Below are 16,528 nucleotides of genomic sequence, written 5' to 3'. Positions count from 1 at the left end.
CAGGTGTTGGGCAGGTAGGCAGGTGTTGCGCAGGTAGGCAGGTGTTGCGCAGGTAGGCAGGTGTTGCACAGGTAAGCAGGTGTTGGTATAATTGTCTTTCTCCGCTCAGCTACCTTAAGAGCTACATGGATACAACATTCAATGGCAGCAGTAGTTTCCTGCAGCTTTCTGCTTTAAAAATTAGATTAGCAGCCATTGTGTCAGTCTGAGTTTACTGATTCTCACGTGAGTTTTAACATTTTACTCAGAAATTTCCACTTAAGCACTGAACTGCTAACTACAAACTCGGTTTTTCAAACCCACCATCATCTGCACCTCAGAAACTCTATGTAGGGTCTTGCTATGAGTTGGAACATAGTTGACGACACTTCACAACAAGTTTCTGTTTAACTGAAGCCAGCCGACATTTACTGAGCATGTACTCTGTTCCACACACCAGAAACTTAGGCCACGCCTTGTTCGGTTTCCACCATAAAATCCCTAACAGTATCGATGCCTCTACTATGAGAGAATCGCGCTCTTGTCCCATGAGACGTGGCAAGAAGCTGCCGTTGAGAAATTCAGGTAAATCACAGTGTCGTCTGTGCGGTCTCTTGTCTCTGACCATCACTGTTCCAAGTCATTGTGAAGATTCTATCTGCCTGGCTCTCTTGTCAGACATGTGTGCTCATTCCTCAGCAATGCAAAGTTTGCAAAGTATAAAAAGCATGACCCGTCTGTTTCATATTAAACAAGACTTTCTGTCCAGTATGTCTTCTCTTGGTCTTGCATGTTCTGTTGAAATTTTACACCATTGAGAAATATATGGCTTCAATTTCTGAAAGAATGGTATCTTCTGTGTTCTGGCTGATAGCCATGAAAACTCCGTTTCCTTGAATCCAAGCGATGTTTTCAATTGCATCTATTTCTCCACCCTATCGCTGTGATACTGAGCATCCATCTTAAAGTTTCGTTTTCCATTATTCCATTGTGTCCTATTATGCTAATGCAGAAACCATGGGCTTGTCTAATCACAACTAGACCTTTATCTTTCTGAGCGGCTTGGCAGGACTCCAGGACTGTTTGGCCACTGAAAGAAAAACTGGAGGAAGAGGCAAGTCTCCCCTTCCTTGCCAAATTCTCTGTTACCATTGTCATAGAAATGATTTTTCAGATACTGCAATTTTAAATATTTATAATCTGAAACCTACGAAGGAAAATAAATAGCACTCTAAAAACCCATGTGCCGCTGTCCTAATTGGCAGAACCAATGGCGTGGATCAACTAGACGGAAACTTAATGAATGCAATACATTGCTTTCTGTGAATCCCTTTGAAATAATGTGTCCTACAGTGGTGGCCAGCCTGTATTTTATGTTACCCCGAAGCTATCAATGTTGGCATTATAATAAAGAACACTGGGTGAGAGGCACTTATGAAAGAGGAAGACTCATCACTTTCACCTTGTAACACAAAATGGAATGTGCTATATTCTAGATTATTCTTCAGTCGATAAACTAGACATCTGTCTTATTAACAAATAATCCTCATTGAGTTCTCGGGCTCTAGTGTGAAGGTTTGTTATTGTTGTTAAGTGCCGTCAAGTCGGTTCCAACTCATGGTGGTTTCCAAAGAGCGGCTAGTGAATTTGAACAACTGACCTTGAGGTCGAGTGCTTATCCTATAGCACGACACCAGGATTCCTAGTGGGAAGGTGATCCCTCCTTGATACAGCTCTCCAGTGTCACATCCGAATGCTGTTGAGCTGTGCGTTCCTGGGGCCCCGTGTTGGGAACCACAGGCATCAAAGCTGAAGAGTCACACTCTTGTACCATCGTACTTTGTTTTTAACCAGAAGCTGCATGGTCCTGCTGGATCACATGCATTATTCATTATATTTGGCTCCAAAAGACTTTTGACTCTTTCTAAAAATATTTTGTTCTCATAAAAAGAGAATCACACATTTACCATGATTGGTGAGTTGTGAGGAAGGCGGTGGAGTGATTGGGGTTTGTTTCATTTTAGTTCTGTGTTTGAAATGCCTAAGAGCTGTTCCCTGAGTGTTTCCGGCTGAGTAGTATCTCATGAGCCTATACGGGTCTCTCCCTGCACCGGCTCTGAAGTGTGACGCTCAGTCAGACACGGGTGTTCAACGGTATTGAGGGAAGCCCCCAGTGTCTGGGGTGGCCAACCAGGGAGTAGCCAGGCGTGGATTCAGAGCACATCAGTGGGAAAGGAGGGTGGTACTTGGAATGACAGCAGACCCTCCCTCCAAGCCTCAGTTTCTCCTTCCATTAAACTGATACCAATCTCAGACACGGCTGTTAGGAGGGCCTCCTGAGGGGCTGAGTCTGGAGGTTGCAATGACTGATGGACGTCTGGAGTCCACCCTCATGGCAGTTCAACAATGCAACTATCAGCACGTATGGTAACTTTGTAACCTGCACAAAACATGTCTAAATATATTGTGGCAGAAGATAGGTGTGCAACCAATTTCCAAGGGTAACATCCTGGTAACTACTTTTGTTGTCAGTTTCATGAACTTGAAATTAGGCTGTTAAATGCCGAATCTGGAGTACCAGAAAAGTACACAGTTTCAGACCAAATGTTGTTTGTGAAAGAAACCTGTCATGGGAGAGAGATGGCAAGATACAGTAGGTAAGAAAGAACCTAGCTCTGGAGACGGATGCCCTCAGATCAAAGCCACAGCCTGCCACTTCCTGGCTGTGTGACCTGGGCAAGTTCCTTGACCTCTCTGTGCTGAGGTTCCCTCAGTATGTAAAATGAAGATATGCCTTGCAGGCCTGCCAGCTGCTCCACCAGAGAATGATGAAGGTTCCTGTAAAGATGATGGCCTTGAAAACTATGGGGCACTTCTACCCTGCCCTGTAGGGTCTCTGTGAGTCAGAATTGACTCGATGGCAGTGACCTTCACTCTGAGTTTCGTTTTAGCATATCGTAAGTACCAAGAAAAGAGCTCTGGTGGCATAGTGGTTACTTATTGGGCTGCTAACCTCAAGGTTGGCAGTTCAAAACTACCAGCTGTTCCGTGGGAGAAAGATGAGACTTTCTGCTCCTGTAAAGATTTGCAGCCTCGGAAACCCTGTACAAGGTCACTATGAGTCGGAACCGAGTCCATGGTACTTAACAACAACAACAACAACAACAACAACAACCAAGAAACAGATCTGTGTGGGGAGAAGTACAGCTAGAGTTCTCCTTAGAAGCCAGGATGGCCAGACTTTGTCTTTCATACTTTGGACATATTATCAAGGGGGACCAGTTCCTAGAGAATGACATCATGCTTGGCAAAGTGGAGGGTCAGCGAAAAAGAGGAAGAGCCCCAACAGGATGGATTGACGGAGGGACAGCAGCAGCGGACTCAAGTGTAGCCGTGATGACGAGGCTGCATCAGGTCGGGCCGGGGTTTTGTTCTGTTGTATGTGACAAGGTCGCCGTGAGTCAGTAACAACTCAGTGACACCTAACACCAACAACAAAGTGCCATCAAAGTGTTTATTTCAGAACACTTTTATGTTTTTTATTGTAATGAATGGAAAGTCCTGGTGTGGTGCTGTGGGTTAAAGTCTCTTTGAACCCAAAGGTCAGCGGTTCGTGCTCACCAACTGCTCCTCGGAAACCCTATACAGGGATGCTGTGGGTCAGAACCGATTCAACAGCATTTCACAACAACTGTGATGAAAATATAAAGAAGACAGTGTGTGCCAATTACACAAATCAGGTTGTGCAACCACCACCGCTGCCCAATGTCAGTTTGCCATTCCCAGAATTTCAAAAGCTCTGTGCTTCCTAAATGGGGACCTCCCAACCCCAGTCACCACAGAACCTTTTCCCTTTGTGTTAGTGCAATTATACAATATTTGTCTTTTTTGGTGTTTGTTCAACTAATTTCACTCCTGGTGTTGGTGCCGTAGGATCAGCACTGGACTGCTATCTACAAGGTTGGAGATTCAAACCCACCAACTGCTTCTCAGAAACCCTATACCGGGTTGCATGATTTGGAAACGACATGACAGCAATCTTTACAGAAGCAGGCTGCCTCATCTTCCTCCTATAGGGCAGCTGGTGGGTTTGAACCGCAGCCTTGCAGCTAGCAACCCAGCGCTTCCCTCACTGTGTCACCAAAACTCCATGAAATAGCCAATTAAAGTCCAGTAAGTCTGATGCAGTGCAGTAGGATAAGCACTGGACTGCTAACCACCAGCTGATCTGCGGAAATCCTATACAGGGTCCCTACAGTTGAAACGGACTCATCAGCACTTGGCAACAACAACTGCAGCCACAGTGATTAATGAGAGCCCTGGTGTGGCATTGCAGGATAAACACTGGACTGCTAACTGCAAGACCGGAAGTTCAAACCCACCAGCCGCTCCTCGGAAACCCTATGTAGGGTCCTTATGAGTTGAAACAACTCGGCGGCACTTAACAGCAACCAGATTGTGCCATCCCCAAATCAAGATTTACTCTTACTAGATTCTGATCAGAGAGGAAAGAAAACCTTTGGCTCTAGCTTTCTCTCCAACCCTTAATCCGGTCTGGTTTTTCATTTCTCCTACTGGGAACATCTTCATGAGCACGTGTACTTGTATAACCATAGATAACTAACTACATACGGAACCCTGAAATGAAATGATGGAACAAAACAGGTGATTTTCATAAACTAAGAAACGCCCCTGCCTCCCCCTCGCACAGTCTGGAAATGGAATCACCCAAAAAGGCTCCAACCCAGCAGGAGCCAGTCCCCGTGTAAACTGATGGGGTGGGGGTTGGGGGGCGGTGTGTGGAGCAGTCTGGTGAGCTGGCTGAGCCACTGCCTCCCCAGGCTTCCTGATGAACTCCTTGCACACCGGTGCTCCAGAGGGACAGGAGCTAATTCAGCAGAAGCTGAAAGAGCCATTTTCTTGGGATACACAGCTTCCCTGCGCCACCTTCACCTCAAGCCCAATGAAGAAAGCAAGACAATGAGTTTCTGGGGCAAGTTCTCAGCATCAAAACACTTATTTGCAAGTATATTTGAGACTGATAAATGGAACCGCTTTTCCCGGGGACCAATGTCCATTTCATCTTTGCTAATTTGTAGCGGGGTTTTCCAGAGACAAAGCCCAGCAAACATTAGCTAAGCACGTTAAGTTAATGGACCATATAGTCCTATTTCCCACCCCACCCCCCTGCAAACTCAGGGAGCATCACACACTGTCCTATTTTCATAGCAACATCAATTATTAATATGTATATTTTCGCTGACAGAGGACCTTGCTCTAAATGTAGGTTTCGTTATCCAGTTCCGGGTCATTAGCAGTGGGGGAGCTTGTAAATAGAATGGTTTATTCACATGGGAAGCCTTCATTAAGATGCATTATTCTACAGCTGATGTATTTCCATCTGTACTATATTGTCACATTCGCCACCTCCCTTTAATATCCGTCATTTATTTTAAAATGAGTTGCTGCGTATGTAGCAAATTCACAAATTGGAATTCCGTGCGACCAGGCCGAATGGCTAAAGAGGGAGAGATGTTTTAGCCCAAAGGAAAAGCTACTCATTAACAGAGGACCCGAATACATTATCACCTCGAACTTCAGAAGCATCTTGAGAAGGAAGCGAGGAATAACCCAAATGCATTTGCGTCAGAGGGAGACAGGTGGAGAGCCACGCATGAACACACACGTATCAACAGCACAGTGTGGTGTAATAGGAGACATTGGGGAACCTCCTCAGTGTAAAGTGACTTGGGCACAGCATTTTGTTTTGGACCTCAGCTTTCTCATGGGTTCAGCGGGATGGTCTCCCTCAACCCCAATGGATGGGTGTGAAGATCCGTGAAGAGGTGTATTGAAGGAGCCTGGAAGAGCTGAGCTCCACCTCCCTGCAGGAGAGGGTCATCCGCTGAGGCTTAGCTGTATCTCTGGATTACCCGCGGATCTTGGAAGTGTTAGCAGGTTTGCTGAATCCTTCAGAGAGAGCTGTTGCGACACAAACCAGAGTCATCTGCTTGTTTATTCATTTTCAAGTGTAAAAGGGAGAACCCAAACTAAACCAAAGCAAATCAAATTCACGACCATCAACACAATTCAGACTTACAGTGACATTGTGGGACAGAGTGGAGCTGCCCCGAGGAAGCAGACGGCCACAGCTTTCTCAACTGCCAACACTTAACAACTTCCCCATGGAGCCACCAAGTCTTCTAAAAGGGAGAAGGCCCCACTATGATATAGTTTGTCTTTGTTGATCTTTAAGGGCAGCCTGCAATCCCAACCTGTCGTCCTTAGCGGCTGTCGAGTCTGCGCTGACGCCTGGCAGCCTCACACAGGATAGCAGAAGGAAGCATCTCATCTAGTGCGATCTACACCATCGCTGGCCAGCACATTCGTAGAGTCACAGCTGTTGTGTCTGTCTGTCCTGGTCACTGGCACAGTCGCTGGCCGGCACCATCCCATGGTCATGGCTGTTGTGTCTGTCTGTCCTGCTCACCGGGCATTCCCTCCCTTTTCGCTTGCCCTCTACAAACATCACGCCCTTTTCCAGTGCTTGGACTTCCCTGATGGAGTGTCCACAGCAAGCGAGACCAAGTGTGGCCATCCTGACTCTCGTACTGAGCATTCTGGGTGCAGCAAATAATGGCGGGCAAAAAGCAAACTGGGGAAGAGATGCCACGTGGCTCGCTGATACAGCATAGAATCGTTTCCTCAGTACAAGACGTCCAGTAATTTTACATGTCCATCGAAGACAGAGAAACATTGATCATTTGTAACAGCAAATCCATTTTATCATCGTCATGAAATGATTGTCTTTGAAATCACCTCCAGTGAGCTTTCAGGAACATCCCTTGGTGAATTATGAACTTGAATTCCTTACAGAAGCCCTTGTAGCATGGTGGTTAAAGCACTGGACTGCTAACCAAAGGGTCAGTGGTTGTAACCCACCAGTCTCACTGAGGGAGAAGGATGAGGCTCCTATAAAGTTCTCCTATGTCCTTTGGGGTCCCTGAGAGTCACAATCAACTAGGTGGCAAAGGGATTCTTACATACTCAAAATGTGAACACTGAGATGAAAAACTGAACCCTAGAAGCTAGAAGAACTGGATTTTTTTTTTAACTGCTAAGTGAAAGAAATTCCTATCTCCTTCTTCGTTATTATCATCTTCGTCTTGATTGTCACCGTTTTCGGCCCCTGCAGTCCATACATAGTGTACCATCACAACTACCCAGGGATGTCGCTGTGCTGAGAAATCACTCTGATAATCAGAAAACAAGCCCCATTCCATCGAGTTGGTTCTGACTCAGGGCGACCCTGCAGGGCAGACCAGAACTGTCCTGGGCTTCCAAGGCTCTCGTCCTCACGGCGGCAGACAGCCTCATCTTTCTCCTGAACTGCAGCTGGTGGGTTCAAACAACCCACTTTGAACCAAGCCAAGCACTTAACCATGATGCCACCAGGGATCCTTAAGGCAAACATAGATAACGCATCAATAAATTGTGAGGCTGTGGTCCAATAAAACTTTATTTACAAAAGCAGTCACTAGTCTAGCTTTGATTCATAGATCACAGATTGTGAATACCTGCCTCAGAGTGCTTGGTTTTCCCCACACCTGGACAGTATCAGAGTCAGCTGTTGTTGTTGTTTGGTACCGCCGGCTAGGTTCTGACTCATAGCAACCCTCTATAGGGTTTTTGAGGAGTGGCTGGTGAGTTTGAACTGCCGACCTTGCAGTTCAAACCAATTTTAGAGTCCAGTGCTTATCCTACAGCGCCACACCAGGATTCTAAGAGCCACCTTAGTGGCTTCCAAAATGAATTCCTTGTCTCTAGGTTAATGCGCTGGACTGCAAGCTTGTTTGAGTCACAAGGTCAGCAGTTCAAGCTCACCAGCCGCTCCTTGAAAACCCTATACAAGGTCACTATGGGTTAGAAGTGACTCGATGGCACACAACAACAACAACAACAACCTCACCCCAAGGCCTCCCGGTATGGCACTGTGGGTTAATGCGCTGGGCTGCAAAGTCAGTTTGAATGGCAAGGTCGGCGGTTCAAGTTCACCAGCTGCTCTTCAGAAACCCTCTACAGGGTTGCTATGGGGCAGAACTGACTCAACAACACTTAACAACAATTGTAAATTTATTTGATTTAGTTTTTACAAAGAGTTTAAGGAATTCCTGCAAATGCCCTATTTGGTGCTCAGGAGCCGTTACAGCTGGTTCTCATCAACCCCTGGATTGGCCATCAGTTTGTGTAGTGTCCTGGGCTGCATCCGAGTATCTTTGAGCTTGAGGACTGCTGTCTTGAGTTCTCATGGTGTAGTTTCCAGAACCACAGTCTCTCAGCACTGCGGCCTTCCCTCGCTCCTCTTGGTTCTTTCCACCCAAACCCACAAGGTAGCACTTTGTGACACTTTTCCTTAGCAATGTCGTATGTTCATCCAGTCCTGCCAACTTCATTTTAAGCCCCTAAAGAGCAAGAGTCCTGGTGTGGTGCTGTGGGTTAATGCGCAAAGTTGGTTTGAACCACATGGTTCATGGTTCAAGCTTAGGCCCAGCTGCTTTTTGGAAACCCTATATAGGGCCGCTATGGACCACAAAGTGGGTTTGAACCACAAGGTTAGTGGTTCAAACTCACCAGTTTCGCCTTGGAAACCCTCTACAGGATCGCTATGAGTCGGAACTGACGACGAGACAGCACTTCACAACAACAACAAAGCACAAGAAAGACACCACAAAATGTTTATGAATGTTCTCTTACCAGAACTCTCCAAAGTCAGCGTTGAGCCTTAATGATGAATCCTTTGTTGATTTGTGGATCAGGGGATCTTGATGGAGAACATTCCAACAATAAGACTTAATTGAATAAGACTTAATAAGACTACAGGAAGCGTGTGCTGTAGAAGACCTTACACTCTTCCTTGGAGGTCTCTAACTATGTTGTTGTTGTTGTTGTTAAGTGCTGTTGAGTCGGTTCCGACTCACAGCAATCCTGTATAGGGTTTCCAAGGAGCAACTGGTGAGTTTGAACCACCAGCCTTGTAATTCAGACGCACCTTGTGGTCCAGTGCTTTACCCACAGCGTCACACCAGGACTCCAACCATGGAACAGATCTTTTCCCAGTTGAGGCTGAGATCATTTTTCTTGAAGTCAGTACTTTTCATCCACTCTTCCTTTGATAATTTTTTACTTCATATCCTTTGTTTTCCCATTAACCAAGTAGATATGCAAAAACTTTGCTTTCTGTCCTTTGAATGATTTTTTAATAAAAAGCTCTATTGGCTCTGCAAGGGGCCCTGGTGGAATAGTGGTTAAAGCAGTCCATTACTATCTGAGAGGTCAGAGGTTCAACCCCACCAACCTCTCTGAGGGAGTAAGACTTTGTAGTCTGCTTCCACAAAGATTGCTGTGGATGTGAAGTGCTGTTGAGTTGGTTCCAACCCATAACAAACCTGTATTTCCTAAGAAGTGGCTGATGGGTTCAAACCGATGACCTTGTGGTTCACAGTCCAGTGCTGATCGTACAGTGCCACACCAGCAGTTTGTGAAGACTACAGCCTTAGAAGCCCTCTAGGCTGTTTTACTCTACCCTACAAGGACTCCTGGTGTGGCGCTGTGGGATCAGCACTGGACTGTGAACCACAAGGTTGGCGGTTCAAACCCACCAGCTGTTCCTTGGAAACCCTACACAGGGTCACTATAAGTCAGAATCGCCTTGATGACATTTAACAACAACAACAGGCTGTCCGTGAATATGTACTTTTCTAGCTCACCAAGCCCTTCCCCGAAATCTGAATTAGGTAGAGGAGTGGACTCATTCTTTCTCCCCTTACCCCCCACCCTGTTGGTGAGCCATTTCTTCATATCTTTCAGCCATTCAAAGTCTTATGTCCTGCATTTATTTCTTATAGGCCTTTGGCTCTTAAAATACCAAACCAACCAACCTGTAGCTGTCGGGTGTGTGACCACTCATGACAACCCCATGTTAACACAGGGTTTCCTTGACTGTAATCTTTGTGGGGTCAGATCACAGGTCTTTTTTCCCGTGGTGCTGCCTCGTGAGTTCCAGCCACCAAGAGTGTGGTCAGTCCCCAAGCACAAGCCATCGGCAGCACTTGTGGACCTCACGGATCTCCGGTGGACCATCCTCCATGACACTGACATCCGCGATTCCTTCCTGATGTTTTTCTCCAGCCCTCCCTCCGGCTTCCGTGACCTCAGACTTCTCTGCTTATGTTCTCAGATCCCTCCACCCCACTTTGACCAAGTCAGTGCCATGCTCATCCAGGCCCAGCAGGTGAAATCGCAGCGGAACGAGGTGCAGATAAAGCGTGAGGAAGACTACAAGGAGGCCTTGGTCACCATCAAGAATGACCTGAAGCTGCTGGAGGGTCCAGACATCAAGGAGAGCCTGCAGGACCAGATCCGACACTGGTTCATCGAATGCAGGTGAGTGGAAGCGGTAGGAACCCCCCCCCCCCATCAGCAGCCTCGCCTGCCGCTGAGCTGACGGTACGTTCTATGCGCCCAGAAGGGAGTTGGCATAGACTCCTATGGTTTCCAATGTGAAATAGCCAAGGCTGAGAATTCAGGAAATGATTCTTTCTTGTTTGTTTGTTTGTTTGTTTTACTGGCATTGCATTGTGTCCTGTGTTTAGAAATAGGGTCCTCGTAAGACTTCTGTGGAGTCTGGGTTTGGTGCCGTGGGTTTATTAGCTGGAATGCAAAGTCAGGTTGAACTGCAAGGTTGGCAGTTCAAGCTCATCAGCAGCTCCTTTGAAACCCTATGAAGGGTCGCTATGGGTCGTATCCCACTCAAGATCACGTTATAACAACAACACAAGGTTTCTATAAGGTCCTTGGTGATGCAGTGGTAAAGCCACACTCACCTGCTATCCCACCGGCCATTCAATAAGAGAAACCGCAGATGACAGCCCAGAAAGCCCTATGGGGCTGTTCTCCTCTTTCCTAGGGTCACTGTGTGTCAGCATCTACTCAATGGCAGTGGGTTTGGCTTGGTGGCACAGTGTTGGACTGTGTTCAGTCCACTGTTCAGCAGTGCACTGCTAATCTAACCGTCAGCCACTCTGAGAAAGAAAGATATGGCAGTCCACCTCCATGAAGGTTTACAGCCTTGGAGACCCCACGGGACACTTCCATTCTGCCCTGTGGACTCGCTATGAGATAGCATTAAGTCAGTGGCACCCAACAGCAACGCCTCCATGGTGCTTCGAGACCATGGGGTTTGGACATCACAGATGGAGGACAGAGCGCTGGGTGGGATAGGATTTCAGGGGCCAGGCCCTAGAGATGGGAAGCAGCCACACTGGGCTATGCCGCCCTGCCTTGTGTGGGGGATTGGCTGTCTCTTCACCACCGTCGGTTCCTGTCTGTTGTCATCCTTGTAGGCAGCTTCTGACTCTGGGGACATGACCTGGACCCAAGACCTCCCTGAAATGCTAGGTGGGTACCAATCCTGTCTTGAGACCCACAGACGTCATTTTCTTTTCCTGCTGCTCTGGAGCTGATTCCAGCTTGCAGCCACCCTGGAGGTCAGAGCAGAGTTATTCTCTAGGGTTTCCGAGGCTGCAATCTGTAATGAGCAGGCTACGCTGCCTCTTCGTTCTGTCCTGGAGTGAGCAGTGGGTTCAAACTGCCAACCTTTCGTTTAGCAGCCTAGTGTTTAACCTGCTGCGCCACCAGGGCTCTGTTCACGGTCTTCAATGCTCTTAGCCAATGCAGTGGTCTTCAATGCTCTTAGCCAATGCAGTGGTGCCGGTGGTGGACGTGGAGTCAGTTCTGACTCTTGGTGAGCCCACCTGTGCAGAGTCGGGTTGTCAAGGATACGGCCTCTCAGAAGCAGATGACCAGGTCTTTCTTACGAGGTACCACTGTATGGATTTGTGCTGAGAATCCACATGAAACTGTTCACCTCAGATAAACAAGTAAGCACAAGTCAGCCCGTGCTTACTTTGCTTATTGGGTCCCACCCTGGCTGTGATGCTTAGATGGTGGAGCCTGGGGCCTAGGTAAGTCCTCCCACCTGTCTGCCTCTCTCCTCCCTCCCCGAGCCCTTTGCCTCTAACTCCTCCTTGTTTAAGGAGAGCAAGCCCTTAGGAAAGAGGCTCTGTCCCCCTGAATCCCTCCGTGTGCCCCCGCCTGTCTGAGGTGACTCGACAAGGCTGAGCACACAAGCTGTCTGAGTTGGGGTCCTTGCTCCCCATGAGTCAGCTGTGTGGCCATGGCAAGTCACTTCACAGTGGGCCCATGTCCTCATGTCTAATCTGGGGACAAGAACAAACCCTACTGCAGTATAGAGGGCTCAGAGGATCAGCACTGAACTGCTAAAAGGAGGTTGACCGTTCAAACCCACCAGCTGCTCCTCGGAAATCCTATACAGGGTCGCTATAAATCGGAACCACTCGACGGCACTTAGCAACAACAACGAGTATTAGTTTCATAATAAAAGATCTAGTTTAAATATACTTCAAACAAATAAAAATGAAAGAAAAGCAATCAGTTCGGCATAGTCTAAAATGAACTTTTTTTTTTTTTAATTAAAAACCCTAATTTGAGAACCCTAGAATGATGCAGCCTCCATGACATTTTGGAACTTGTCTTTTGGTGGAAAACTCAGAAGCCGTGTGGAAGTGCATGTGATCAGTTCTCCCTTCCTGGGGTCCCGGGGGCGTGGGAGATTTAGGCTACTCTGTGGGTCATCCTGGGAGCTGTCCCTTCTGTCATCTCAGGGTTTATGAGTGTTCTTTGAAGAACCAGGCCTTGCTGGTCAGTGTCCTCCCTCCTGACACCCCTGACCTGAGAGTTTGGGGGTTGAATTAGAATAGCTCTCTGGGTAACTCACTAAGATGGGAAGATTCTACTTTTGAAGTAATATAAATCCAGAGCAAATTTACTCACCTAATTAGATTACATGTATCTGATTAACTTTTTTAAAAAAATCCATTTCCTTGTTTTTTAAATCAAAGGCAAATTAAAAGAAAATATTGCCTTTTGAGACATGAAACACTATCAGTCAGGATTAACTCTAATTGGAAACTAAACAAATTATTGGAAAACATACCACAGAAAACCACATCCACTGCTATTGTTTATGGCTCAGAGTGACCCTAGGGGGCAGGATAGGACTGCACTGCCAGGTTTCCCATGCTTTCCTCTTTCCAGAAGCACACTGCCATGTCTTTCTCCTGTGGAGCAACTGGTGGGTTCGAACTGCTGACCTTTCAGTTAGCAGGCACACCATTAGCCACAGTTATTACGTGAGGAGACTCCAGAAAGTTTATGGAAAAATTCCGTTTGCTTCTCATTTCATTTCTCCATGAGCTGTTTGAAGCCCTTTCATACACTCATACTGTTTAGTGCAGGTTTATTAGGTTCATTTAATTAATACTTAGAGTTGCCAAATGGGGTCACAGTAGGGTTTATTTTTTAAGTCAATCTCTAACTCATTGTCAGCTTGTTACTGTGAATGAAGAGAAGATGTGCAGAGCAGTTCATCAGTTTGATTCATCTTCAGTGATTCCCATCGCCTCCCCCACAACGCAACATCACTTATCCCATGCCCTCCCCACTTCCTGTTTCCATTCTTCCTTTTTTCCCATCCTTCTGATCTTTGTCCTTAGGTAAATGTCACCCTTTTGAGATAGAATGGTTGGCCATTCTGTGCTGTGCATACCTCACAAGTGTTATTGTCCCCCATACCGACCTATCTACTACTTGACTGAAAATTGAGCTATGGATTTGAAGGGTAGCCAAGGCTCATAGTCTCAGACTTTCACCAGCTTTATCTGACCAGTAAGCCTGGTTTACTTCCACAATTTTGAGTGTTGTTTTATAGTTTCTCCCACTCTAGCCAGGACCTTCTAATGTGATCCCTTTCAGAGCAGTTGGTCAGAATAACTGGGCATCATCTAGTTCTTCTGGTCTTAGGGTTATGGAAACTGATAACTGTGTGGTCCATTAGTTCACTGGACTGATGGTTTACAAGCATCCTCAGTTTTCATCATTCTTTCTTCCAGACAGGGAGAGACCAGTAACTATACCTCAGATGGCAGCTCAAAGTCCAGTAATTTCTAACTTATTTCTTAATGGCCACACAAAACTCCCAAGCAATACTCATAGCTATGGGAATTGTTAAGGAAGTAACAGGTTACAATTCAGGATGAGAAAAGCCTCAGGATGCATTTCTTTGTTCAGGACAGCCATGCCGGCAGATGATCCTCTCCCTGACCCTGGGTTCCTTAGGCCTCTCGGGCTACTCCAGCCTCTTCTCTGCTTAGGCAGTGCTACAAAGGCCTTTCACTGCCCTGAGAAGTACCCAGAGGTGCTCCACTTTACCAGTAAGCCTCGGCCAAAAGACACTCAGCTCTTTTGTTCTGTGGGTCAGGAAGTCCATCGTTCCATGTTCTGTGGCTTTCCTGATTCTGCTGCTGCCACTCTGAGCCACTAGTTCTCGTCACCTCTTGTCATCTCTGTCTTCTGGGTCTATGAGGTTCTCAACACAGGGACCCCAGATCCAAAGGATGCACTCTCCTCCTGTCTCTTATTTCTCAATGGTTGTGAGCTCCCCTTCTGCTCTGGAATCAGCTCTGTGTTAACCCTAGTGGGATGGCAAAACTGACCAATACCTTCATTTGGGTTCCAGACATTTCATTTGTATTGTTGTTAGGCGCCATCGAATCAGTACTGACCCATAGCAAGCTTATGCACAGCAGAACAAAACACTGCCTGATACTGGGCCAACCTCACTATTGTTGCCACTCTTGAGTCCATCGATGCTGCCACTTGGCCAATCCATCTTGCTGGGGGTCTTCCTTTTTTTCTCTGACCCTCCACCTTACCAAACATGATATCCCTCTCAAGCGACTGCTCCCTCCTGACAATATGTCCAAAGTATGAGAGACAAAGTTTGGTCATCTTGTCCTCTAAGGAGCACTCTGGCTGTACTTCTTCCAAAACGGATCTCTTGGTTCTTTTAGCAGCCCATGGCACTTTCAATATTCTCTTCCAACACCATAATTCAAAGGCATTAATTCTTCTACGGTCTTCCTTATTCACTGTCCAGCTTTCACATGCATATGAGGTTATTGAAAATACTATGGCTTGGGTCAGGCGCACCTTAGTCCTCAAGCTGACATCTTTGCTCTTCAACACTTTATAAAGGTCTTGTGCAGCAGATTTGCCTAATGTAATGCATCGTTTGATTTCTTGACTGCTGCTTCCATGAGTGTTGATAGTTGATCCAAGAAGAATGAAGTCCTTGACAAGTTCAAAGCAAGGTACTATAATGAATTGTGCAAAGACCTGGAGTTAGAAAACCAAAAGGCAAGAACATGCTCAGCTTTTACCACTCAAGCTGAGGGAACTGAAGACAAAATTCAATCCTTGAATTGAGATGTTAAAGTATTCTATGGGCAAACTATTCAGTGATGCAGGAAGCATCAAAAAGAGAAGGAATACACACAGAGTCACTGTATCAGAAAGAAATGGTCGATGCTCAACAATTTCAAGAGGTAACGTTTGACCAAGAACCAATGGCACTGAAAGAAGAACTCCAAACTGTACTGAAGCCATTGGTGAAAAACAAGACTTCAGGAGATGACAGAACGCAAACTGAAATCTTTCAACAAACTGATCAACACTGGAGGCACTCACTTGTCTATGCCAAGAAATTGGGAAGGCAACTATCTGGCTAATGATGGGAAATAAAAATATGTGTACCCATTCCAAAGAAAGGTGATCCAACAGAATGAAGACATCATCAAACAATATCATTAGTATGACACACAATAAAATTTGGCTGAAGATAATTAAAAACTGATTGCAGCAGGGGGGCACCAAGCCAAATTCAGAAGAGGATGGAGATCAAGTTATATCATTGCTGACATCAGTTGGATCTTGGTTGAAAGCAGAGAATGCCAGAATGGTGTTTACCTGTGCTTTATTGACTACGCAAAGGCTTTTGACTGTGTGAATCATGACAGACTATGCACAACATTGAGGAGAATGGGTGTTCCAGAAAACAACTGTGCTCCGAGAGGAACCTGTGTATAGACCAAGAGGGAGTCATTCAACCAGAGCAAGGAGACGTTGAGTGGTTTAAAATCAGAAAAGGGGGCCAGGGTTGTATTCTTTCACCATACTTATTCAGTCTATATGCTGAGCACATAATCCGAGACACTGGGTTATATGTAGAAGAACATGGCATCAGGATTGGAGGAATACTAATTAACAATCTTGCTTGCTAGAAACAAACTTAAAATATTTGCTGATGGTGAAAGACTACAGCCTTCAGTATGGATTATGCCTCAACATAAAAAAATTAAAATCCTCACAACTGATCAATGAAGAAAATGTGTGAAGTTGACAAGGGTTTCCTTTTGCTCGGATCCACCATAATTATCAATGGAAGCAGCAGTCAAGAAATCAAATGAGGAATACCTAAAATGAGGCTACAATGTGCCCAGTGAAGGAGGCTTCCTGTGGAGCCTCTGCAATACATAAGACTATTGGTGGAAGCCTGAACCACATCCAGATC

The 16,528-nt window shown here is 46.1% G+C and overlaps 1 protein-coding gene across 1 annotated transcript in view; it reads left to right on the top strand.

The window, feature by feature from the left end:
* The window catches only part of IQCA1 (IQ motif containing with AAA domain 1), a 202,256-nt gene that overhangs the window by 14,897 nt on the left and 170,831 nt on the right, over positions 1 to 16,528 (top strand). The window contains exon 5 of the mRNA XM_006866815.1: positions 10,217 to 10,422. Coding sequence (XP_006866877.1) covers positions 10,217 to 10,422 — 206 coding nt within the window. The remainder of the gene's footprint in view (positions 1 to 10,216; positions 10,423 to 16,528) is intronic.

The sequence above is a fragment of the Chrysochloris asiatica genome, unplaced genomic scaffold (assembly GCF_000296735.1).
Source record: "Chrysochloris asiatica unplaced genomic scaffold, ChrAsi1.0 scaffold00096, whole genome shotgun sequence".
Classification (NCBI taxonomy): Eukaryota; Metazoa; Chordata; class Mammalia; order Afrosoricida; family Chrysochloridae; genus Chrysochloris; species Chrysochloris asiatica.
This window is presented reverse-complemented; position numbering and strand designations above follow the sequence as displayed.